At 37.5% G+C, this 25,458-nt stretch overlaps 1 protein-coding gene across 1 annotated transcript in view; it reads left to right on the forward strand.

Moving 5' to 3' along the window:
* LTN1 (listerin E3 ubiquitin protein ligase 1) overlaps positions 1-25,026 on the forward strand; it is a 63,867-nt gene extending 38,841 nt beyond the window's left edge. The window contains exons 20-30 of the mRNA XM_019467801.2: positions 8,339-8,474; positions 8,678-8,822; positions 9,906-10,119; positions 10,978-11,215; positions 11,551-11,625; positions 13,948-14,134; positions 17,247-17,418; positions 18,493-18,713; positions 20,102-20,296; positions 23,034-23,201; positions 23,690-25,026. Of these exons, the coding sequence (XP_019323346.2) occupies positions 8,339-8,474; positions 8,678-8,822; positions 9,906-10,119; positions 10,978-11,215; positions 11,551-11,625; positions 13,948-14,134; positions 17,247-17,418; positions 18,493-18,713; positions 20,102-20,296; positions 23,034-23,201; positions 23,690-23,752 (1,814 nt within the window). The 3' untranslated portion in view covers positions 23,753-25,026. The remainder of the gene's footprint in view (positions 1-8,338; positions 8,475-8,677; positions 8,823-9,905; positions 10,120-10,977; positions 11,216-11,550; positions 11,626-13,947; positions 14,135-17,246; positions 17,419-18,492; positions 18,714-20,101; positions 20,297-23,033; positions 23,202-23,689) is intronic.
* Positions 25,027-25,458: the final 432 nt, after the last annotated feature.

Raw genomic sequence — 25,458 nt, forward strand, 5'->3', positions numbered from 1 at the left:
CTTTTTTTTGTGACCGAATAGTTTTCCATTCTATATATATCTACCACAACTTCTTTTCCACTTCATCCATTGGTGGACACTTGGGTTGTTTCCATGTCTTGGCTATTGTAAATAATACTGCTGTGAACATGGGGGTGCAGATATCTTTTGGAGTTAGAATTTTTGTTTCCTTTGGATATATGATGACCTTTGAATAATGTGGGTTTGAATTGTGTGGGTCCATTTATATACACGTTTTTTTCAATAAATACAATACTAGAAATGTATTTCCCTTATGCTTTTCTTGACATTTTCTTTTCTCTAGCCTTACCATAAGAATATAGTTAATACAAATAGCATGTAAGATATGTGTTAATTGTCAATGTTATTGGTAAGGCTTCCAGTCAACAGTAGTAGTTAAGTTTTTGGGGAGTCAGCAGTTATATGCAGATTTTCAAGAGCATGGGGTGGGGAGATCAGTGCCCCTAATTCCCACCTTATTTGAGGTTTAACTATATTCCCAGAAATGGAATTACTAGATCATATGGTAGTTCTATTTTTAATGTTTTGAGGATGCTGCATATTGTTTTCCATAGTGGCTGTATCATTTTACAGTCCCACCAACAGTGCACACAGAGTCCATTTTCTTCACAGCCATGCTAGCATTTGTTACCTATCTTTTTGATGATGGCCCTTCTAGTAAGTGTGAAGTAATATCTCATTGTAGCTTTAATGCATTTCCCTAGTGACTAGTGATGTTGAGCATCTTTTCATATATCTGCTGGCCTGAAATATATTTCTTTGCAGAAATGTCTGTTCAGGTCCTTTGTCCTTTTTAAAATGGGCTGTTTTTTTGTTCTCAAGTTGTAGGAGTTCTTTATATATTTTGGATATTAATCCCTTATTGGATATATGGCTTGCAAATATTTTTTCCCATTTGGTAGATTGTCTTTTCACTTTGTTGATGATTTCTTTTGCTGTGCAGAAACTTTTTAGTTTGATGTAGTCTTATTTGCCTGTTTTTTTATTTTGTTACTTGTGCTTTAGGAGTCCTATCCAAAAATTAATTACCAAGACCCATGTCAAGGGGCTTTATTCCCCTGTTTTCTTCTAGGAATTTCATAGTTTCAGGTCTTATATTTAAACCTTTAATTGATTTTGAGTTAGTTTTGCAAGTAATGTAAGATATGGGACCAGTTTTATTATTTTACATGTGAATAGCCTATCATCCCAGCACCATTTATTGAAGAGACGATCTTTTCTCCATTGAGTATTCTTGGATCTCTTGTCATTTATTAGTCATATGTACTTGGGTTAATTTTCGCCTCTCAGTTCTGTTTCATTGGTATGTTTGTTTTTATGCCCTATTATACTGTATTTCAGGAAATGTGATGCTTCCTGCATTGTTCTTTCACAGAATTTCTTTGGCTATTCTGGGTCTTTTGTGGCTTTGTATATATTTTAGGAGTGTTTTTTTACTACTTATGTAAAAAAATGTCATTGGAATCTTGAATAGGGATTGCATTGAATCTATAGATGGTTTTTGGTAGTATTGATAGTTTAATAATATTAATTCTTCTAATCCATGAACATGGGATACCTTTCCATTTATTTGTGTCTTTGATTTCTTTCATTAATATCCCATAGTTTTCAAAGTAGGACTTTCATTTTCTTAGTTAAATTTATTCCTAAATATTTGGTTTTTGATGCTGTTGTATATGGGATTAATTTACTTATTTCTTTTGCAGAAAATTTGTTGTTTTTATATATAGAAATGTTACTGGTTTTTGTATGTTAATTTTGTATCCTGCAACTTTACTGAATTCATTGATCTAACAGGTTTTTGGTTGAGTCTTTAGGATTTTCTATATATTAAATCATGTCATCTGTAAAGAGACAATTTTACTTCTTCCTTTCCAATTCTGACCTTTTATTTCTCTTTCTTGCCTGGTTGCTTTAGCAAGGACCTCTAGTACTATGTTGAAAAGGAGTGGTGAGAGCAGGCACTGTTGTCGTGTTCCTTATCTTAGAGGAAGAGCTTTCAGCCTTTCACCATTGAATATGATGTTAGCTGAAGCCTTGTCATATATATCCTTTACTATTGTGATATATGTTATTTCTGTGCCTAATTTGTTAAAAGTTTTTATTATGAATGGATGTTGAATTTTGTCAGATGCTTTTGTCTTTGTGTATCACAATGATCATATGATTCTTTCATTTTATTACTGTGATATATATATTGATTTGCATATGTTGAAACATTTTTGCGTTCCAGGGATAAATCCCACTCGGTCATGGTGAATGATCCTTTTAATGTGCTGCTGAATTCAGTTTGCTAGTATTTTACTGGAAATTTTTCATCTGTATTCATTAGGAGCATTTGCCTGTAGTTTTCTTTTCTAGTAGTATCCTTTCCTGATTTTGGTATCAGGATAATGCTGGCCTTATAAAAGGAATTTGGGAGTATTCCCTCCTCTTCCATTTTTTGGAAGAGTTTGAGAAGAATGAGTGTTGATTTTTCTTTAAATAGTTGGCCTTCTCAATCAATCAAGCCATCTGGTCCTGGCCTTCTCTTCATTTTTGATTAGTGTTATTCAGATGTTCTGTTTCTTCCTGATTCAGTCTTGTTAAGTTGTATGTTTCTAAGAATTTTTCCATTTCTTCTAGGTTGTCCAATTTGTTGGCATGTGTAGTGCATAGTAGCCTGTTATGATCCCTTGAATTACTGTGATATCAGTTGTAAGGTCTCCTTTTTCATTTGCAATTTTGTTGATGTGAGTCCTTTCTCTTTTTTATTCCCTTGGGTAGTCTATTGAGGGGTTTGTCAGTTTTTTTTTTCTTTTCAAAAACCCTTAGTTTGTTAATCTTTCCTATTATTTTTCTCTTCTCTCTTTTATTTCTGCTCTAATCTTTTTTTTTTTTTTTTCTTCTGCTAACTTTGGGCTCAGTTTGTTCTTTTTTTAGTTCCTTAAGTCATAGAGTTAGGTAGTTGATTTGGAGATCTTTTTTGCTTCTTAATGTAAGCATTTATTACTGTGAACTTCCTTGTTAGGACTGCATTTGCTGCATCCCACAAGTTCTGGTATGTTGTGTTTCCATTTTTGTTTATCTCAAAGTTTTAGTTCTGCTTTAATTTCTTCTTTGATCTATTGGTTGTTTAGGAAAGTGTTGTTTAATTTCTTTATGAATTTTCAAATTTTCTTCTTGTTACTGATTTCTAGTTTGATGCCATTGTGGTCAGAGAAAGTGCTTGGTATGATTTCAGGGTTTTTTTTTAATTTGCTGAGACTTGTTTTGTGGCCCAGCCTATGGTCTGTCCTAGAAGAATGTGTATTCTGCTGTTGTTGGATAGAACAGAAGCATAAGTGTTCTAAATAAATACATATATGTTAGGATATAGGAGTCTGTTTTCTTCTTTTTATGTGTGTTAGGTCCATTTGGTGTTAAGTCCACTGTTTACTTACTGATTCTTTGGATAACCTATCTTCATTGTTGAGAGTGCAGTATTAAAAGTCCCCAACTGTTACTGTATTACTGTATTTTTCCTTTAGCTCTGTTAGTTTTTGCTTTATATATGTAGGTATTCCAATGTTGGGTGCATAAATATTTAGAATTATACTATCTTCTTGAAAAATTGACCCTTTTATCATTATAATGTCTTCATCTCTTTTTATCATTTCCAGTCTGTTTTGTCTGATATAAAGGCACACCTTGTTTTGTTGCACTTTGCTTTATTGCACTTGGCAGATACTGGGGGGTTTTTTTTGCTTGTTTGTTTGTTTGTTTGTTTTTGTAAATTGAAAGCTTATAGCAACCCTCATCAAGCAAGTCTATCAGTGCCATTTTTCCAACAGTATTTGCTCACTTCATGTTTATATGTTATATTTTGGTAATTCTTGCAGTATTTCAAGCTTTTTCATTATGTTTTTTTCTGGTGATCAGTGATCTTTGATGTTAGTATTGTAATTATTTGGAGGTGCCATGTGCTATGCCCATGTAAGACATCTGACTTAATTGATGAGTGTTGTGGTATGTTCTGACTGTTCCACCAACTGGCCATTCCCCTGTCTCCCTCCTCCTCCTTCGGTTTGCCTATTCCAGGCCAGTTAATAACCCTACAAGGACCTCTGCCTGTTCAAGTGAAAGGAGAGTCACGTGTCTCATTTTGAATCAAAAGCTAGAAATGATTAAAAAAGAAAACAAAAAAAGCTAGAAATGATTAAGCTTAGTGAAGAAATCATGTTGAAAGCCAAGATAGGCTTGAAAGCTAGGCCTCTTGCACCAAGCAGCTAAGTCGTGAGTGCAAAGGAAAAATTCTTGAAGGAAATGAAAAGTGCTTCTCCATTGAACACGTAAATGATAAGAAAGCAAACAGCCTTATTGCTGATGTGGAGAAGTTTTAGTGGTTGGATAGAAGATCAAACCAGCTACAACATTCCCTTTAGGTCCTAACTTTCTGCAATTCTAAGAAGGCTAAATGAGGTCAGGAAGCCACAGAAGAAAAGTTTGATGCTAGGAGAGGTTGCTTCATGAGATTTAAGAAAGAAGCCATTTTTATAATATAATCGTGCAAGGTGAAGCAGTAAATGTTGATATAGAAACTATAGCAAGTTATCCAGGAGATCTAGCTAAGATAATTAATGACAGTGACTATACTAATAATAGATTTTTCAATGTAGACAAAACAGCCTTCTTTTGGAAGATGCCATTTAGGACTTTGATAGCTAGAGAGGAGAAGTCAATGGCTGGCTTCAAAGAACAGGCTGACACTCTTAGGGGCTAATGTAGCTGGTGACTTTAAATTAGAATCATTGCTAATTTACCATTGTTGTTACAGTTTGCAGTTTTTTTTATATTATATAATTGCTAGATTATTGTAGTTATGGTTATTTTTAATATATTATATTTTATTTTATTTATTTTTAATGTTTATTTTTGAGGGAGACTGCACAGGGGAGAAGCAGAGAGAGAGGGAGACAGAGAATCCGATGTAGGGCTTGAACTCACAAACTGTGAGATCATTATCTGAGCAGAAGTAGGGCCATTAACCACCTGAGCCACCCAGCTGCCACGTTTTTACTATATTAAAAAAGAAGAAACCTTTTAATTAGAGTTGTAAGTGAATTATGTACCACTGTTGTCATATTGTAGAATTCAACTCTATTTATTTACCGTTACCAGCGAGATTTATGCTACCTTTTTATGTTTTTATGTTGCTAACCAGTGTACTTTTACTTCAACTCAAAGAACTCCTTTTAGCCTTTTTTGTAAGACAGATCTGATGGTATTGAACTCCTTTTGCTTTTGTTTTATCCAGGAAACTTTCTGTCTCTTTATTTCTGAAGGACAGCTTTGCTGGGCATAGAATTCTTGGTTGGCATTCATTTTCTTTTCAGTATTTTGAATGTCATCCCATTCTCTCCTGGCCTGAAAAGTTTCTTTTGAGCAAACCATTGATACTCTAATGGGAGTTCTCTTATATAAAATTTATCATTTGTGCTACTCTTAAAATTCTTTTGACTTTTGACAATTTAATTATGATATGACTGAGGGTAACCCTGTTCACATTCAATTTATTACCAAGTAATTATCCTCATGGATCTGGATGTGCATTTCTCTCTGCAGGTTCAGGAAGTTTCAGCCATTATTGCTTTAAATACACTTATTGTCCCTTTCTCTTCTCCTTCTGGAATTACCATAATGTGAATATTGTAGTTGTTTTCTTTTTTCATTGTGTCCCATAATTCCTATAGGCATTTTCTTTCTTCATCTTGCTTTTCTGACTACATAATTTCCAGTGTCCTATTCTCAAGGTGTCTGATCCTTTTGCATAGTTCAGTCAACTTTTGAAACTATTGAATTCATTTCATTTTACTGTATTTTTCAACTCCAGGATTTCTGGGGGTGTTTTTGTTTGTTTTGTTTTTTAAATTTTTTTTTTTAACGTTTATTTATTATTGAGAGACAGAGACACAGAGCATGAGCAGGGGAGGGGTAGAGAGAGGAGGAGACACCGAATCTGAAGTAGGCTCCAGGCTCTGAGCTGTCAGCACAGAGCCCATCGCGGGGCTCAAACTCACGAACTGTGAGATCATGACCTGAGCCGAAGTCAGTCGCCTAACCAACTGAGCCACCCAGGCGCCCCTCTGTTTGTTTGCTTTGATGGCTGCTGTTTCCTTATCAAACTTCACATTTTGTTCATGCATTGTTTTTCTAACTTTGTTTAGTTGTCTTTTCTTGTAATTTGCTGAAAACCTTCTTAAGAGAATTATTCTGAATTCTTGGTCTGCCGGTTTAACTGATTTCCATTTCTTGAGGGTCATTTGCTAGAGCTTTACTAGTTTCCTTTGATGGTGTCAGATTTATCTGATTATTTGTGATCCTTTTTTTCCTTACGGTGGTATCTGCACATTCAGTTGTGCTCCTCTTGCAAACGTTATGATTTGTAGGTTGGTTGTGGCAGAGAGCGTTCTTTATCAGTCAGCTCAGTTTGGGTTTTCAGGTGTGTCTGCTGGCACCGTCCTTTTGTAAGTAGAGCCTGCTGTTAGTCTGCTTTTGGACAAGGCTGTTTGAGCTCTGAGGACAGGCTTGGGGAGAACAGTTGGACAGCACTGTAGCTTGGTTCCGTACCTGAGGCTGTAGGAGGGTCCTGTAGTTGCCTGGATTCTCTGGTCAGACTCACTAGATAGTTAGGACTGGGTACTGTATTCGTAGCAGATTGGGCTGTGAATTAGCTTTCCTGCCCTGGCAGGGCAGCAGGACAAAGTCCAGAGTCTGTGCAGCTCACTGCTGGGGGACCTGAATTGTCAAGAATGTGCACAGAATTCCCTTAGGAGGTGACGCCCTGCAGATGGGGGAGGCCGCGGCTTCTGCTTTCTGTCCAGGTGTCACCTTTTATAGCCCAGTGGACGGGTTCTGGAGCTTCCCGTGTGCTCTGCGTAGGTTCTCTGGTCATACCGGCCGAAGGCTGTATTCGGCAAAGAGTGGAGCTACATAATGAAGATTTTCTGCCTGGGCACAGTGGCAGAAGTAGCTCTGAAGCCAGTAAGGCTCTGATTGCCTTAACCCAAACAGAAGTACATCTCAAGTTCCCTGACTGAACAGGGCCACTGGCTTTGCTCTGTAAACTACCAGCTCTGCTCGCCCGCCTCTCACTTGTAGTGCTGCTGTGCTCTACAGCTTTCAGGAATTTTTGCTAGCCCTCCGGTCAGATGGGGCCTAAAGACTCTCCACGTGTGGGGCTACGTCTCCACTCCCTTGCCTGGCTGGGACGGAGAGAGGCCGCTTTAGGCTACTCTAGGGAAACTGTTAGGTTTCCCAAACACGTTCTGTGATTGGCAGGGGCCAGGGGCTACCCTCAGCCTGTCTGGGAATTAATCACTGTGCTTGTGTGTAGCAGGGGAAGCCTCAGGGCACAGTACTGCCTTTGCTCTGGGGCGATTAGCCCTGCTCAGCCCCCTCTTGGCTCGAGTGCCATCGGGCCACACAGCTTTCAGGAGTTGTCTCTGGCCCTTCTGGTCTGATGGGGCTGGAAGATGCTCCATGGTGGGTGGGGCTGTGACTCAGCTGCTTATTTGGGCGTGGGTAAACTGGGCTCTGCGGTTGGCAAAACTTCCAGGATCAGAATCAGGCAGATCTGTACCCCGCTGTGTTCACTGGTCAGAGTGCACCCTTGTCCTGGTTCTACAGATAAGAAAAGCCACTGGTGAGGATTACAACTGGGCAATGCAGCTGTGAACTTGGTCTGCCAGGATCTATGTGCTGGTTGTTACAGTCACCTCCCCATTCTTTGTCACAGACTCCCCGCAGTCCCAGTGGGGCAAGATCGGAGTAGGGGCTCCCACAAAGCAACTCACAATAAATGAGGGGTGCTGGTTTTCCCCACTGGGTTCTCCTTTCCTACCGAAGGAGCCAGAGTCTCAGGGCAGAGCGTGCCACACAGTGCTGCACTCTCCTGGGAAGGGGCAACGCAGTCAGGGTAGAGCTGCTTCTCTTCCCTTCCTAATGCATATTGTGTTGGTCTCAGAGGTGTAGGGGCGCTTCAGCCTCAAACCCATAGCAGTCTCTCGGTGATGTCTTGTTCTTGAATAGCTGTTGGCTGTTTTTCTTGTGAGGGGGAGCAAAGTCAGGAACAACCTATGTCACCATCCTGGGTGATGTCTCTCCTTACAACTTTGTGCCTTAACAGGAGTGTCCTACTTGTTTATCCTTTGAGAAGAGAGTGATCATCCCTAGTTTTTTTCAAACACCAGTTTTATCAGAGAAAGCAATAATTTCTACATCTGTAAGACAAGACTTTTGTTTAAGGCAATATGTATAGATAGATGTGGGTTAATTTTCATTTTGAATTTTACTTTAGGAGGTTTTGGACATCTTGCCATTTTCAACTCTTGTCTGCAAACCAGAAGCATAGATGATGGGGAGCTATTACATGGTATATTAAAAATTCTAATATCCTGGAAGAAAGATCATGAAGATGTTTTTCTTTTCAGTTGGTAGGTGATATTTTATACTATGTTCCCCACCCCCCATTACAATGTGTATCTAGAATTGCGTATCTTATAATCACAGTTTTGCACAGTAACAAGATGGGAAACATTTAAACCAGACTTTTATAAGTAAGGTTTAAGATAAAATAGTTTCTAATTGAATGTGCATATAATTCTTTTGTTTTGTTTTGCTTTTGTCTTTATCACAGTAATCTATCAGAAGTAAGTCCAGAGATACTAGGTGTGAATATAGAAATAATCCGGTTCCTTTCCTTGTTCCTGAAATACTGTTCATCTCCTTTGGCAGAGAGTGAATGGGACTTCATCATGTGCTCCATGTTGGCTTGGTTGGAGGTAAATTAACTCGATGTGTCATCACCTCTGTTGGGTCTTCATGCATATCTGTATACTAGAACCAATTACTAATCTTACTCTTCAAGTAATGATAGTAATTAGCTCTTTTGCAAACATTTAAACACTAAAGATATATTTGTCACCAGGTACCGTTTGATAGAACAGTAAAGTGATAGAGTTTTAATGTCTGCCAGTATCATTGAGTGACCGAATCCCCTGCTATTAAAGTGTTCTCTCCATCAGCTCATTTTAACGTAGTATTTGTAGTGCAGCCCTTGCAGGTTTTATCTTTCGTGACTATTCTTTTGATCTTTTTGACTCTTAAATTATTCATAAAATGTACTGTGTCAGTAATAAGTTAAAGATAAAGCAAATTCAGGGAAATTAGTGTTGTTTTTATGACACAAAGCAAGTGTGATGTTTACGGACACACAAAGCAATTCATCAGGGTTAGACTGTTCCGAATCTCCCCTGCGTTTGCTACTGTGTGTGTGGCTTAGGGTGTTCAAATCTGACCTGCTTGAGCCTCAGTTTACTTTTTTTTTTTTTATTTTTTTATTTTTGGGACAGAGACAGAGCATGAACGGGGGAGGGGCAGAGAGAGAGGGAGACACAGAATCGGAAACAGGCTCCAGGCTCTGAGCCATCAGCCCAGAGCCTGACGCGGGGCTCGAACTCACGGACCGCGAGATCGTGACCTGGCTGAAGTCGGACGCTTAACCGACTGCGCCACCCAGGCGCCCCTCAGTTTACTTGTTTTAAAGTAGACTTAATAATGCCCAATTAGGCTCCTGAGATTATAAATGTTTTTAATATATTTTACTTGGTAAATGGTAATTGATATTTTCTTTCATAGTTTTAGAAATAAAAAAAGAGTATTTCAGAATAAATTGATTGATTCTAATTCTTAGTATTTAATTAAAAAAAAACTATTTTGATGTAAAATGTGTGTCTCCAGAGACTCTACACTTCAGCTGCTTTTTACTTTAAAGTTTAGAGAAATGAAAGAGCCTTTTCTTTGTTGCCTTGATGTGTGGTGTTCTGGCAGACGCCTGCTTACCTATTATATTTTTGTTTCTTCAGACAACAAGGGAGAATCACACACTGTATTCTGTTCCACTTGTACAACTGTTTGCCTGTGTCAGCTGTGATTTGGCCTGTGAGCTCAGTGCTTTTTTTGATTCCACAACTCTGGACACCATTGGCAATCTCCCCGTGAATCTAATCAGTGAATGGAAAGAATTTTTTTCCCAAGGCATCCACAATTTGCTTTTACCTCTTTTGGTGACTGTTACAGGCAAGTGGAAGGGGAATCATAGTGAGATTCATTGCAAATGACTGGTTGAAAATTTCAAAACAAATACTTTGGATGTTTAACTCAAACAGTACAGAATAGTTAAGAAAAGAGCCTGAGAAAAAGCTTGGCATCTAGAAGCATCACATATGCTTCTGCTTTACAGTCAAGAATTGAAAAATAACAAATTATCGAAAGTCTATTGCATTAAAATAATAGTAATTCGGATAACATGAATAGATTATTTATAACTCAAACTTCTCTTTTTTTAAATTGTTTTAAGTTTACTTATTTAGCACAAGTGGGCTAGGGGCAGAAAGAGAGGGAGAGAGAGAATCCCAAGCAGGCTCTGCATTGTCAGTGCAGAACCCCATGTCGGGCTTGAACTCACTAACCATGAGATCATAACCTGACCCGAAATCAAGAGTTGGGACATTTAACTGACTGAGCCACTCGGGAGCCCCAAACTTCTCTTTTTTAATAGAAGTTATTAAACAGTTATGATCACCTGTTAAAATGACAGTTTCTAGCTAGGACAGTACTAATGTTTGTCAATTTTTAACTTCATTTTCTTAAATGACATTTGGGGGAGCCTGGGTGGCTTAGTCAGTTGAGAGTCTGACTTCAGCTCAGGTTATGAACTCGTGGTTCATGGGTTCAAGCCCTGCACTGGGCTTTGTGCTGTCAGCATAGAGTCCACTTTGGATCCTCCGTCCCCATATCTCTCTGCCCCTTTCCCACTTACACTCTCCCAAAAATAAACATTTTTTAAATAATGACATCTGACATTCTGTGAATCAGTCAAGCTGTATTACTTACTTTGTGTTGGGATGTGCATATTTCTTTCCTTTTTGTCATCAGGAGAAAGCAAAGATACTTCTGAAACATCCTTCCAGAATGCAGTGCTGAAGCCCATGTGTGAAACATTAACATATATCCCAAAGGACCAGCTATTGAGTCAAAAACTCCCTTCAAAATTGGTTGCTGGCCAAAAAACAAACTTACCAGAATATCTTCAGACTTTGCTAAATACTTTGGCCCCATTACTCCTCTACAGAGCTCGGCCTGTGCAAATTGCTGTTTACCATATGCTATACAAGTAAGAATTCTTCCAATTGAATTATTGTGGTGGTGGTATAAAAAATAGAATATATTAGTTCTCTTAGTCATTAAAAAGTCAAAGTAAAAAACCAAAACCAAAACACAAAACTTGATCATGCATTTTAATAACAGGGATGCCAAAGTTTTGATCATGTAGGTCACTATTCTCCATACACAGTTTTCCATTTAGATAGTCCTGGCCATTGTTGGTTATTTCAGAAAACAACCATTTAAAAATATCCTCATTACAAAGTAAGTATTGGTCTTTCTGCTCTTGAGCATGATTTAACAATGAACAATTTAATATAATATGAAATATATTCTGACCCGCAGATTGATGCCTGAATTACCACAATATGATCAGGATAATCTGAAGTCATACGGAGATGAAGAAGAAGAACCAGCCTTGTAAGTTTTTAAATAATTTTTTTAATTCTAATCTACCTCGTAACTTTAGAAGATTGATAAATGCAAAAGCTCGAAATTTAGAGTATATATTCAATATATCTTTTAAAGTTCTCTGTAAGATATAAATGAAATCTAGAATTCAGCCAGAAAGATAGTTTCTCTCCTTAATTGTTCCTAAGTTATATTTTCAATTTGCTACATTTTAGCAAAACTTTCTTTGACCACATGATAGGTGTGGAAACTGTATCAATTCCAATATCTATTGAGCACCCACTTTATGCAGAGTGGTAATTAAATGCTAACGGGAGACTATGGTGTTGAGTAATCCTTCTTGTCCTTAAGAAGCTTATAATCTGTTATAGACAGTATTCCTCTATGATAGTAGCCAGTGTGTGGCAGGTGGTATGGAAGAGGATAGGCAGCAGGCTGTCAGAGAGACAGCTGCTGTGCACCAGCAGGGAAGACTTTTTCTGGAGGAGGAGACATTGATGCTGGATCTTTAAAGTTAGGTAGCACTTCAGCAGGGCGGGGAAGGCCATGTAAGTTAAGGGAATACCACGTGCAAAGGCATAAAGGCATGAATATTCAGGATGTGTTTGGGGGTGTTGAGTAGTTGCCACTCAACACATTTTTTATTGTCCTCCACTAGAGTAGAAGCTCTGTGAAGTCAGGAATTTTGTCTCTTGTTCCCGACTGTATTCATAGCACCCAGAATCGTTCCTGGCCTAAAGCAGACCCATAAATACCGATCATTTGCTGAATAAAAGGATAAGTGAGTGAATATGTGGAGTAGTCAGGGAAGGTATAGTGGAAAATAAAGCTGGAAGGGTACTTAAGATAATAAAAGGGACTTACAAATTACGTTTTCTGGGGTTGGGGGCATATTTGGTAGAAGATGGGAACAGTACCAGCTGATTCTGGCTATAGTATGAATCAAATTATACAAAGAAGCAAGCAGACGTGGAGACCATCCTAGAAACAATAACAGTACATGGAGGCAGTGTGGAAAGTGGAGAGGTATCTGAGTTGGTATTTGTCAAATCTAGTCACTGTCGGTGTGGAATAGAGAAGGGTTGGTACATGGGATGGTGGTGTTGAAGGTAAAAACCTAAGGGCAGAAGCTTGAAGAAGACCCGTGTTTATGGGCTGGGAAAAGGAGGCCACAAGGAAAGAAACATTACAGAGGTGAGAGAGAACTGAACTACAGTGTCAGAATTTGAGAGGATATACATAACTCTTTCACTTTTTGAGAATCTCCTAAGTTTATCCGAAAGTGTTAAAGAGTGCACTAGTTTTGGAAAGAAGAAAATTAACTTACATTGTCATGAGTTAATTTGAATATTGAATTTACTTTCCTGAAAAGACATACACCGTCTTATGCTTTTATGCCTTTCTAGGGACCTGGTAGGAGTTGGTATCCCTCATCATTCCCCTTCCTATAGCTGACGGACTTGAGACCAATCATTTAGCCTTTGTGGCTGTGTGAATTTTTTTTTCCCCATCCATAAAACAGAAGGTTGAAATATATCTTTTCTAAAAGGGTCTTTCTTTTAAATGCTAACTTCTAGAGCCTATATTTTATAGTATATTTCATATATTTTTAAAATATACAAATATGAAAAATATTTTTCATGTTTATAAATACAAAACTTATGTTTTATGTTTACATTTTATGTATTTGAGGGGTGTCTGGATGGCTCAGTTGGTTAAGTGTCTGACTTTTGATTTTGGCTCAAGTCATAATCTCTGGAGTCCTGCTTTGGGCTTTTTGCTGACAGAGCAGAACCTGCTTGGGATTCTCTCTCTCCCTCTCTCTCTCTGCCCCTCCCTTGTCCGTGGTCTCTCTCTCTCAAAAATAATAAAGAAACTTTAAAATATATATATATACATCCTATGTATTTGTTAAATAAATATGAAAAAGTATATATTTATGTATTTTATATACATTCATACATTTTATGTCTCCCAGATTCTGTAATTGCCATTATGCAAAATTAGAAGTTAAAACTGAATTATAAGGGGGACTTAAAAAAATTTTTTTTTAAGTTTGTTTATTTTGAGAGAGAGAGTGTGAGTAAGCATGAGCAAAGGAGGGGCAGAAAGAGAGAGGGAGAGAGAATCCCAAGCAGGCTCCGTGCTGTCAGTGCAGAGCCGGATGTGGGGCTTGAACTCGTGAACTGTGAGATCATGACCTAAGCCGAAATCAAGAGTTGGAAGCTTAACTAAGTCACCCAGGAACCCAAAAATGGTTTGTGGGAAATCATCAGTTTTTTAAAAGACAAGTTATGGAGGAAATTGTGGTGTTTGACCATTGATTCTTAGGTCACCACCAGCAGCGCTGATGTCTCTTCTTAGCACTCAAGAGGACTTACTAGAAAATGTTTTGGGGTGTATTCCTGTTGGACAGATAGTTACTATTAAGCCACTGAGTGAAGACTTCTGCTATGTTCTGGGATATCTCCTCACTTGGAAATTAATACTTACTTTCTTCAAAGCTGCTTCATCTCAGGTAAATAAAGATACAATAACTTTTGACAGTTCTGTCTTCTATGTGTTTCTTTGTTACTGTCCTAAACCCTTTGTTTCCCCTCCTTTTGAAAAACAGGGGGAAATGCCTCACATTTTAATCGAATCTTATCTGGCTAACTTCAGATATTCTGCTAAATTTATTTCTGTCCCTTACTTCCTGATCTCCCCTCCAACTCCCCCCCCCCCCCGCCCGCACCGCCAACACACACAGTTTTTGCAAAAGTAATTAATCTCTGGAATGTGCTTGAATCAGTTTTTTTCTAACTGAATGTAGCCACCAAGTCCTTTTATTGCAGGCAACAAGAGTTATATAATTTAATTTTGTATTGCCATGGTAATAATTTCAAAAGAATTCTATCTTGCTGGTTTTTTCTTTGGTTAGCTTCTGACTCTTGTGGAGGTTCTAGTCAAAACATCATTGGGAATATACCTTATTTGAAAATCAGTGTTTAGAGAAAGATCTGTGAAATGTTACCTGTGTAATTCAAACTATTATTTCTCATTGGTGAAAATATCTGAGAACTCTTTTGCCCAAATTCTAGCAGCCACTAGATGTCTCTCTTGTCTCATGTTTAGGAAGTAAGACCTCATTGTCTAGGAGGGAAGCTGGAAAAATCTACAGTTTTGTGTGTGTGTGTGTGTGTGTGTGTGTGTGGTTTTTTTTTTTTTTTTCCTTTTCACTCTTTAGGCAGTTCCCCATTTTAAAAGTTTTAATCAAATACTGATTGAGTCAGTTTAATAAACTTAGGACTTTTTAAATATAAACAGTGGCTTTTTGACAGTACGAATAACCGACAGTTTATTACCTCATATTTAAGATGTGACTAAATATGGCATTCTTTTCAAATGTGATTTTTTTCAGATTTCTTAAGTTATAATTTATGTTGTTGCTGATAGCTCAGATCCTGATACAAATACATGAACAAATGCATCTTTTTATTTTTATATCTAAGGGGAAAGTCAAATCAGAGAAGCAACAGTGATCTAGATATTTAAATTGTTTTATTTTTCTGGGGTGCCTGGTGGCTCAGTAGGTTAAGCGTCTGACTCTAGGTTTCAGCTCAGGTCATGATCTCGTGGTTCATGGGATCGAGCCCCATGTCCGGCTCTGCACTGACAGTGTGGAGCCTGCTTGGGATTCTCTCTCTCCCCTTCTCTCTGCCCTTCCTGCATGTTCTCTCTCTCTCTCAAAATAAATAAATAAACTTTAAAAAAGTAGTTTTATTTTTCTTCAAGCCTGCCACTTAATGTTTGTGACTTGAGATCGTTTTATTTGCTGGTGATACAGTTCAAGAACTCCTTGTTGGGCTTTTACATTTGTTTCTTAAAATACTGTTGATCTCTAAAAAGTTGGAGGAAAGTGAGGCTTCCACGTGTAGGAATTTTGTTCTTATTGTCTTATATTCATAAATTTAGAAAATGGCCATGCACAGGTGCCTGGGTGACTCAGTTGGTTAAGCGTCTAACTCTTGATCTCAGCTCAGGTGATGATCTCACAGTTCATGGGATCGAACCCATGGGATTCATTGGGATTCTCTCTTTCTCCCTCTCTGTCTGCCCCTCCTCTACTTGAGCGCGCGCACTCTCTCTCTCTCTCTCTCAAAATAAATAGTAAACTTAAAAAAAAAAAAAAAAGAAAAGAACTAGGCATCACTTTTTTCATTAAACCATTGACCTACATGTTTAGGGAAAGCTCTACAAAGAATTGTAGAGCAGCACGTACTGAGCCTGGAGCTTGAATTGAGCTGTAGATACTAAACCAGAATAACTGATGTTAATAGCACTAATTAGATAAGTTCTAAAACAAGCTGAGGATTTTTTTTTAAAAAAACTTACCAGTCCTAAGTCTGGTTTTTTAAAAAATTTTTTCTTACAAACGAAACTCCCAGTGAACCAGATTGAACTGGAACAAAGCTATGCGCATATGTGTGTTTCATGGCTTTACTGAGATGTATTTCACATACTATCAAATTCACTTACTTAAAGTGTACAGTTTGGTATTTCTGCTATATTCACAGAATTGCGTAAATATCACCACCATCTAATCTTGGAACTTGTCAGCACCTGAATTAAGGAACCTTTACCCATTTGCAAACTATGCTATTTCCTCTCAAACCCTCCAGCCAGCCCCTGGCTGCCACCAATCTATGTTGTATCTCTGTGGATTTGCCTATTGTGAACATTTCACATATGTGGTCTTTCATTGTGTCTGACTTATTTCACTTAGCATGATGTTTGCAAATTCATGCATGCTATGTATGGCATGTATCAGCATTATGTTCCTTTTTTCAGTGTTTATGAGAGAGAGAGAGAGAGAGAGAGAGCGCGCGCGAGTGAGCACCAGTGGGGGAGGGGCAGAGAGAGGGAGATAGAGGATCCAAAGCAGGCTCTGTACTGCCAGCAGAGAGCCTGATAGGGGGCTCAAACTCACGGACGGTGAGATCATGACCTGAGACCAAGACGCTTAACTGACTGAGCCACCCCGGTGCCCCAGTATCACATTCCCTTTTATGACCGAATAGTATTCCATTGTATCAGTATACCACATTTTGTTTATTCATTTATCCACTGATGGACATTTAGATTGTTTACACTTTTTGGTTATGGTGAATAAAGCTGGTGGAATGTTTGATATGGTGTGAGGTCAGTCATAAAAATGGGATTAATTTTAAGCAGGATTTTGAAAGATAAAGGCCTATGGTGCAGAAGGGGTGTGTGGAAGACTTGGGAGGGAGAGGGAGAAAATCCCCTGGGGAGTGGGGAGTAGATTTTGAGAGACTCCAAGTAGAGGTGAACTTGCTAACAGGGAGATAGTTTGAGAAAGATGTTGGAAGCATATGTCTAATAATGAGGGGATAGTGAAAACTTCTGCTTGTTTGTGAAGAAAGAAAGGGAGCAGTGCCATCAAATGACATGTTTGGAAAGTACGAATGTGGCATGTACTTTGTAGGACTCCTCCATGTAATTCTAAGTGTTCAAATTAATGCCTTTTTCATTGTGTTGTACAATCTATTCTATTTTGGTTTGTTCTTCTCTACCGCTTCTCTTGGTTTAATTGGGTTTACTAACAAAAATTCTTTACTCCCCACCAGCTTCGGGCACTGTATTCAATGTACCTTCGAAAAACAAAAAGTTTGAATAAATTGCTCTATCACCTGTTCAGGCTGATGCCAGAAAATCCGACTTATGCGGAGACAGCTATTGAGCTCTCTAATAAGGAGCCTAAAACATTCTTTACGGAAGAGCTCCAGTTGAGTATTAGAGGTAAGACGTGTGTTTGTGTTTTTTTCGTGGAGACTACGTCCATATTGAGTTGTATTTATTATGCTTTATTCTTGCAAATTTGGAGAATAACCCCAAATGTGAGTTGTGGCCACAAGAATGTTGAAAGACACGATTTTCCACATTCATTTAAATAGGACATATGCTTAGATCTTGTGGGTAAGGGTAAGAATTTACATTTTTGAAGCCTAGTTTGTTGAGACTGTTATCTTTTATTCTGTAAGCCAATATTCTGTAAGCAACTATATGATAATGTTTTATAAAATAATAATATATACTTATAAATGAGTAGTCTTATAGACTTATAGTCTTAGATAAGTCTTATAGTCTTAAATAAGTCTGTGGTCTTATAAGTCTTTATGAGTAAGTAGTCTATATTTATAAGCATAATATATACTTATATATAAGTAGCCTTCAGTTGGGAAAACAAAGATGAATGAAATTTATTTCTTTCACTCCATGAGCTCAGATTTTAGCTGAGGGGATAGATATACATGCATCTAGTTGTACTATAGTGTTTTAAGTGGTTTCCTTGCAATCGGAATTTTTTAAATGCCTTGGAGATCTGAGGAGGGTACTATGTCTTACGAGTATTGAAATGGATATTCTAGGATTTTTGTATAACACATCAGTGAGCTCTGGGGAAAGTGTAGGGGCCAAACTCCTTTTCATAATTTATAAGAAAGACAGTCTTTAAACTTTTCCTCCTTTTTATTTAATTTTTTTCCACCCCTGGGGGCAGGGGGTGGGGGTCCTCTTTTTTTAAATATGAATGTTCCTCTTCTTTTGTGATCTGTCATGTGGAATACAGAATGCTATTTCTAGGCAGCGTTTTCATTGTCAGTTGGAATCTTCCTTCTTTTTGCTTATTTTTTGCCATTCTAATGGTTCACTTTGAACGTATGAGAGAAAGCTAATGCTCCAGAGTTCTGGTTTCTTTGGTATGTTTATTTTATGAGCTCTGGCTCTAGCGTTAAGGAATTAAAAATGATGTTCTAGTCTGTTATTCTATGTAAGAAATACCTGTTACTAACTAAGACTTTGTTTTTTCCTCAGAAACAGCAACTCTTCCATACCATATCCCACACTTGGCTTGTTCAGTCTATCATATGACATTAAAAGACTTACCTGCCATGGTTAGGCTGTGGTGGAATAGTAGTGAGAAGCGTGTTTTCAATATTGTAGATAGATTTACAAGCAAGTATGTCAGCAGTGTTCTTTCTTTTCAAGAAATTTCTTCTGTACAAACAAGTACACAACTATTTAATGGCATGACGGTTAGTATTATCTTGAATTTTTTTCCAGGAAAGCTGTCTGAATATTGATTATGTCTGCCATTTGTAGTGTATATCATCACAATATTAACCAGTGGTTCAGAATTATACAAATTGTCTACTTTGTTTTCTGATTCTTAGGTGTCAAATCTCATTGTCATTGTCATTGTCATTGTCATTGTCAAAAACAGTGTTATGATTTCATATACCCCCATCAAAGTTTTTGAACATTCGTTGGTTCATTCAAAATATATATTGGAAAACCATTCCAGGCACTGTGTGTCCATCACTTGGGAAATGAATGGTTTAGTAGGGCCAGATCCTTATTGTGTAATCACATATAATCTGATAAAGGGGAAAGCGTGATCCTGATAATCTTTTTTGCACTGGAAACTAAAATGTGGCTCATTAAGAGGAAGAGTGCTCTGCGATCAGAGTGGGAGAGGTTCATCTGGCTGAAGAGATTGGATGCAACTTTATGGAGAAAGATTACTTTGAAGTGGGCAAGACAATGAGGGGAAAGGGATTGAATATAGAAGAAGCAACATTACAAAAGCAAAAAGTTTGGAGATGAGAATGTAATTTCTGTGACTGCGTAAGAAATGACGAGTAAGCCGGTATTCATACGCGGTAGGATTCCTGAAAGTAAATAGAGAACCAGCTGCTTCCATGATGAATTAGGCCATATTGGGAAAGGCCTCAAATAATAGTCTAAAATAATTTGGTCCTATTTAGCCACTGAAAACTTTCCTTTGAGGCAAGTGACGCTGTCAGAGTTCTAATCTGTGAAATTGCTCTGACTGCAACGTATAGTACTGGCTGTTGGCATGGAGCTTGGCTTCAAATGCATAGCCAGGAGATACCACTGGTGTAGACATCACGAGTAACAAGGAGGGCCTGAGTGAGGTAGTATCAATGGGACTGTTCCATAAAAGGAGAGGAATGTTAGAAAATTTGTGGTGATTTTTTGAACTTGTAGCTGGTTAGTAGGTGGAAATAGTCCAACAGTTGATGGTTGGCTTTAAAGCTCAAGAGAATGCGATGGCAGAGAAAGACTTGGGAGACTTCGAAATAGAAGTGATATTTGATACCCTGTGTGGAAGAAAAGGAATAATTAAAAACTCATTCTGTCATTGGTCTGTTCACAAACTTATGTGATAAGCCAAATATTCTAAAACATACATTTTTATGAGCAGAATTTCTTTTGAAACTAACTTTGAATTTCATGAAAATCACTTTAAAATATAAACCTATTTACTAAATACCTCTTGTCTAATAAACCAACGTGCTTACCTGTGTTGTCTTTGAATGAAGACTGACTATCCTATCAAGATGTTTTTTGAACAAAAGAAAGAAATTTGCAAGAAAGTATTACCTTTCCCATGTTGCAGGTTAAAGCTCGGGCTACTACTCGAGAAGTGATGGCTACTTACGCTATTGAGGACATAGTTATTGAGCTTATTATACAGCTGCCTTCAAATTATCCACTGGGCTCAATAACCGTGGAGAGTGGGAAGAGAGTGGGAGTGGCTGTTCAGCAGTGGCGGAACTGGATGCTGCAGTTGAGCACTTACCTCACCCATCAAGTAAGTGTCTGTGTCCACATTGACCTCCCAGATAGAGCACTGCTGACCTGCTCTTTGAAAGGGCAAACTTGAAATACATCCCTTCTGCTTGAGGCTGAAACCGATACACTGTATTTCCTTGGATCAGCACACATATATGCCTAAATGACTTGAACCTGCCAAGCTGTTTTAATTTTTAAGGTTCTACAATCTCTTTCCTGGTGTTTGAGAGGGATTGACTCTACTCCATTGGCATTGTGGATGACCTGGAACAATATGTAGTGTTACGGAAGTTGTTTGAGAGGGAATCTTCTTGTAAGATACCAGACTGATGAGTGTCTTTGGAGCTACTTTTAGTCTAAGATTTCACCTGTCCTTCTGTGATTAGGGAAATCCCACTACTCAAAGATCTTTGACTTTTAAAACAAATTATAGTTGTTTACACATTGATACTATAAAGCTTGATGTGTTGGTGCAGAAGCCTTTCTTTCAAGTCTGTCTTTAGTGAAGAGAAATTATATCTGGTTCCTGAAACTTGGGAGGTCATTTTAAAAACCAGCATTCAGAAAACAGGAGGTGTGAAGATAGCCAAGCAGATTCTCTCCTCTCCAAATTAAAATTTAATTTTATTTTATTTTTTTTTTTTGTTTTTGTTTTTTTTTTTATTTTTTAATATATGAAATTTACTGTCAAATTGGTTTCCATACAACACCCAGTGCTCATCCCAAAAGGTGCCCTCCTCAATACCCATCACCCACCCTGCCCTCCCTCCCCCCCCCCATCAACCCTCAGTTTGTTCTCAGTTTTTAACAGTCTCTAATGCTTTGGCTCTCTTCCACTCTAACCTCTTTTTTTTTTTTTTTTTTTTTTTTTTCCTTCCCCTCCCCCATGGGTTTCTGTTATGTTTCTCAGGATCCACATAAGAGTGAAACCATATGGTATCTGTCTTTCTCTGTATGGCTTATTTCACTTAGCATCACACTCTCCAGTTCCATCCATGTTGCTACAAAAGGCCATATTTCATTTTTTCTCATTGCCACGTAGTATTCCATTGTGTATATAAACCACAATTTCTTTATCCATTCATCAGTTGATGGACATTTAGGCTCTTTCCATAATTTGGCTATTGTTGAGAGTGCCGCTATAAACATTGGGGTACAGGTGCCCCTATGCATCAGTACTCCTGTATCCCTTGGATAAATTCCTAGCAGTGCTATTGCTGGGTCATAGGGTAGGTCTATTTTTAATTTTCTGAGGAACCTCCACACTGCTTTCCAGAGCGGCTGCACCAATTTGCATTCCCACCAACAGTGCAAGAGGGTTCCTGTTTCTCCACATCCTCTCCAGCATCTATAGTCTCCTGATTTCTTCATTTTGGCCACTCTGACTGGCGTGAGGTGGTATCTGAGTGTGGTTTTGATTTGTATTTCCCTGATAAGGAGCGACGTTGAACATCTTTTCATGTGCCTGTTGGCCATCCGGATGTCTTCTTTAGAGAAGTGTCTATTCATGTTTTCTGCCCATTTCTTCACTGGGTTATTTGTTTTTCGGGTGTGGAGTTTGATGAGCTCTTTATAGATTTTGGATACTAGCCCTTTGTCCGATGTGTCATTTGCAAATATCTTTTCCCATTCCGTTGGTTGCCTTTTAGTTTTGTTGGTTGTTTCCTTTGCTGTGCAGAAGCTTTTTATCTTCATAAGGTCCCAGTAATTCACTTTTGCTTTTAATTCCCTTGCCTTTGGGGATGTGCCGAGTAAGAGATTGCTACGGCTGAGGTCAGAGAGGTCTTTTCCTGCTTTCTCCTCTAAGGTTTTGATGGTTTCCTGTCTCACATTCAGGTCCTTTATCCATTTTGAGTTTATTTTTGTGAATGGTGTGAGAAAGTGGTCTAGTTTCAACCTTCTGCATGTTGCTGTCCAGTTCTCCCAGCACCATTTGTTAAAGAGACTGTCTTTTTTCCATTGGATGTTCTTTCCTGCTTTGTCAAAGATGAGTTGGCCATACGTTTGTGGGTCTAGTTCTGGGGTTTCTATTCTATTCCATTGGTCTATGTGTCTGTTTTTATGCCAATACCATGCTGTCTTGATGATGACAGCTTTGTAGTAGAGGCTAAAGTCTGGGATTGTGATGCCTCCTGCTTTGGTCTTCTTCTTCAAAATTACTTTGGCTATTCGGGGCCTTTTGTGGTTCCATATGAATTTTAGGATTGCTTGTTCTAGTTTCGAGAAGAATGCTGGTGCAATTTTGATTGGGATTGCATTGAATGTGTAGATAGCTTTGGGTAGTATTGACATTTTGACAATATTTATTCTTCCAATCCATGAGCAGGGAATGTCTTTCCATTTCTTTATATCTTCTTCAATTACCTGCATAAGCTTTCTATAGTTTTCAGCATACAGATCTTTTACATCTTTGGTTAGATTTATTCCTAGGTATTTTATGCTTCTTGGTGCAATTGTGAATGGGATCAGTTTCTTCATTTGTCTTTCTGTTGCTTCATTGTTAGTGTATAAGAATGCAACTGATTTCTGCACATTGATTTTGTATCCTGCAACTTTGCTGAATTCATGTATCAGTTCTAGCAGACTTTTGGTGGAGTCTATCGGATTTTCCATGTATAATATCATGTCATCTGCAAAAAGCGAAAGCTTGACTTCATCTTTAAAATTTAATTTTAAAATTTATGAAATTGAATAAAAATAACTTTGGTGCACTTCAGGGCATGTTTACTCTATTTTTCTTTTCTTGTTGTTAACAGAATGGAAGCATTATGGAAGGCCTAGCATTATGGAAAAATAATGTAGACAAACGTTTTGAGGGTGTTGAAGATTGCATGATCTGTTTCTCAGTCATTCATGGTTTCAACTATTCTCTTCCCAAAAAAGCCTGTAGAACATGCAAGAAGAAGTTCCATTCAGCCTGCTTGGTAAGTCCAAAGAGAAATTAGCTTATTTATATTTTTTGTATATTTTATATGTGTGATATCTAATTTTGGAAAAGAAAACAATGTTAAACTCTTAAATGTAGTTAATATTAAAATGATTTTTCAAAATCTGCAAAAGATAATTAGTAGTTCACTGAGACCAGTAGCATAAATGAGACTGAAAAAATTGGAAGCAGGGGCCAGCTGGCATCAGAGCTCTTTGCTCTCTTTAATCATCAGCCGTGTACAGTTGCTTCATAAGGAGGTCTTGTCTTCCTCACATGTCTCCGTGGCTGTGTGTAGGTAGAAAGCATCATACTATGGCCTTTGGAAGTAATACTGAGTTGTGTTGATCTTGGAGATGAATGGAGGAAGCTAAAATTTTGGTATTCTCCCTTTTCCACTTTATCATTGTTAAGCTTACTTTAGATGTATATGTAATACAACAGCTTTAAAAGTTCTTTTGACATTCAAAACCTTTTCTTTTTCAGTACAAATGGTTTACGTCTAGCAACAAATCCACTTGTCCACTCTGTCGTGAGACCTTTTTCTGAAAATTTTTTTCCATTGGAAGTGATCCCTGAAGTAAATCAAGCAGAGTGTGGCTTTGGATCCACCTTGAAGTATTGATGTGAGGAGGCCAGTGAGCGTTCCTTTTAAATGAGATCTTCTCTGGAAAATTATTTTGGTTCATGTAATGATCCTAAATCAGGTTTACTTACCTTTAGATTGCTTTGTAAATGTTTGGAAACCTTTTCTTTTACATAAGAATATTACATATTTGAGAGAAAATATTTATATTAATAGTTTAATCTTTTTGTATATTTAAAAATAAATACAGAAAAACCCTAAATTACAGAATTGGAATTTGTGAAAGCACTGTACAACTATATTAAACTAAAAAACACAGTTTGTTCATCTATATTCTAAAAGTCCAACTGATGCAAATGAATGGAGAAGGTTGATTTCTATCTACAGATATTTTAAGACTTATTTACTAGTTATGACAAAATTAATTAGTATTCGGATATTTGTAGATTATTTTAATGATAAAATGAGGCTAAGCTATTAATATAGCTTATTATAAGCTATTTGAAGCATGCTTTGAAATCCTATAGCAAAGAGTATAAACCGAACTTTAAGTAAGGTGTCTCCACTTATCAAGGGTTATGAAATTCAGAAAATTAAATTCGTGGCACTGACCTTTTGCTGTGGAAGAATTTCCATGTATTAATGAAATTTGAATTGCAGATCTGTCAGTGACTTTATTATTACTCAGTTTGAGTGAGTCTCCAGAGGATATGAATTTGAGAGAAGCAAAAATTAGATTATTTCATTCAGGAAGCAGAGTGGTAGTTATCCTTCTATTGAGAGGGAAGAAATAAGTATTTCTGAAATTTAACATTGGTGGAAAAAACAAAAAATTATAAAATGTTGCAGGAGGCTTTCAATTTTGTAAGCAAACTTTGCTGTTCTTACTGGCCAAGATGACACTAAATTAGAGATTTGGGGGAGCTTATTTTTTCCAGCCTTTAGAAGTACAAGTTAATAATTTTAGTACTAAGTAAAATTCAGTTTAATGGGCTGAAATGAAGTAGGTGGAAACCTGCCTTTTGCCACAGCACTGTTACCCTTAAAAAATTGTGCCCAAGATATAAACATGTGGAAGTTTGGAACTTGGAATCATTTTTTGCAGTCTTCCATTACACGGGAAATATTAGTATATCTAGTAGCAAGTTTCCTTGAAAGATCAGCTGATCATCTCTGTTGCAAATGTTTAATTGGCAAAAAGCAAGTCATGTTAAATAAAAACACTGCTTACCATCAACTGGGTAAAATGGTTATTATTGAACTAGAATGAGTGTGGTCAGAGTATTATAGTCGAGAGTGAAGTATTATGCGTGAGTTATGGACCCTCTTGAGTTGAATTTGTAGATGCAGTATCCTACCCAGTTTTATCTGTCTCTTGGATTTTTCTCTGTAGTGTTTATTATCTTATAGCCTTGAGACTCAAGGAGTCAGTAAGTGAAGAACAGATAGCAAAATTGTACTACCTCTACTTAACCCCTTTCTTAAAAAATTCTTTTACGTCTCTCTCTGACATAGTAATCCCAAAGGATTGTGTTACTCCTCTGTGAAAGTTACACACTTTTCCTTTAAAAATGGTTTTATAATAAGACCTTGTTTATAACTTTTCCAGTATTGGTACTTCTTGGCTTCTGATCCAAACCTCAAGAAGAACACAAAAGGGAATAATGGA

The sequence above is a fragment of the Panthera pardus genome, unplaced genomic scaffold (genome assembly GCF_024362965.1).
Source record: "Panthera pardus isolate Hobbes unplaced genomic scaffold, ASM2436296v1 HiC_scaffold_16, whole genome shotgun sequence".
Lineage (NCBI taxonomy): Eukaryota > Metazoa > Chordata > Mammalia > Carnivora > Felidae > Panthera > Panthera pardus.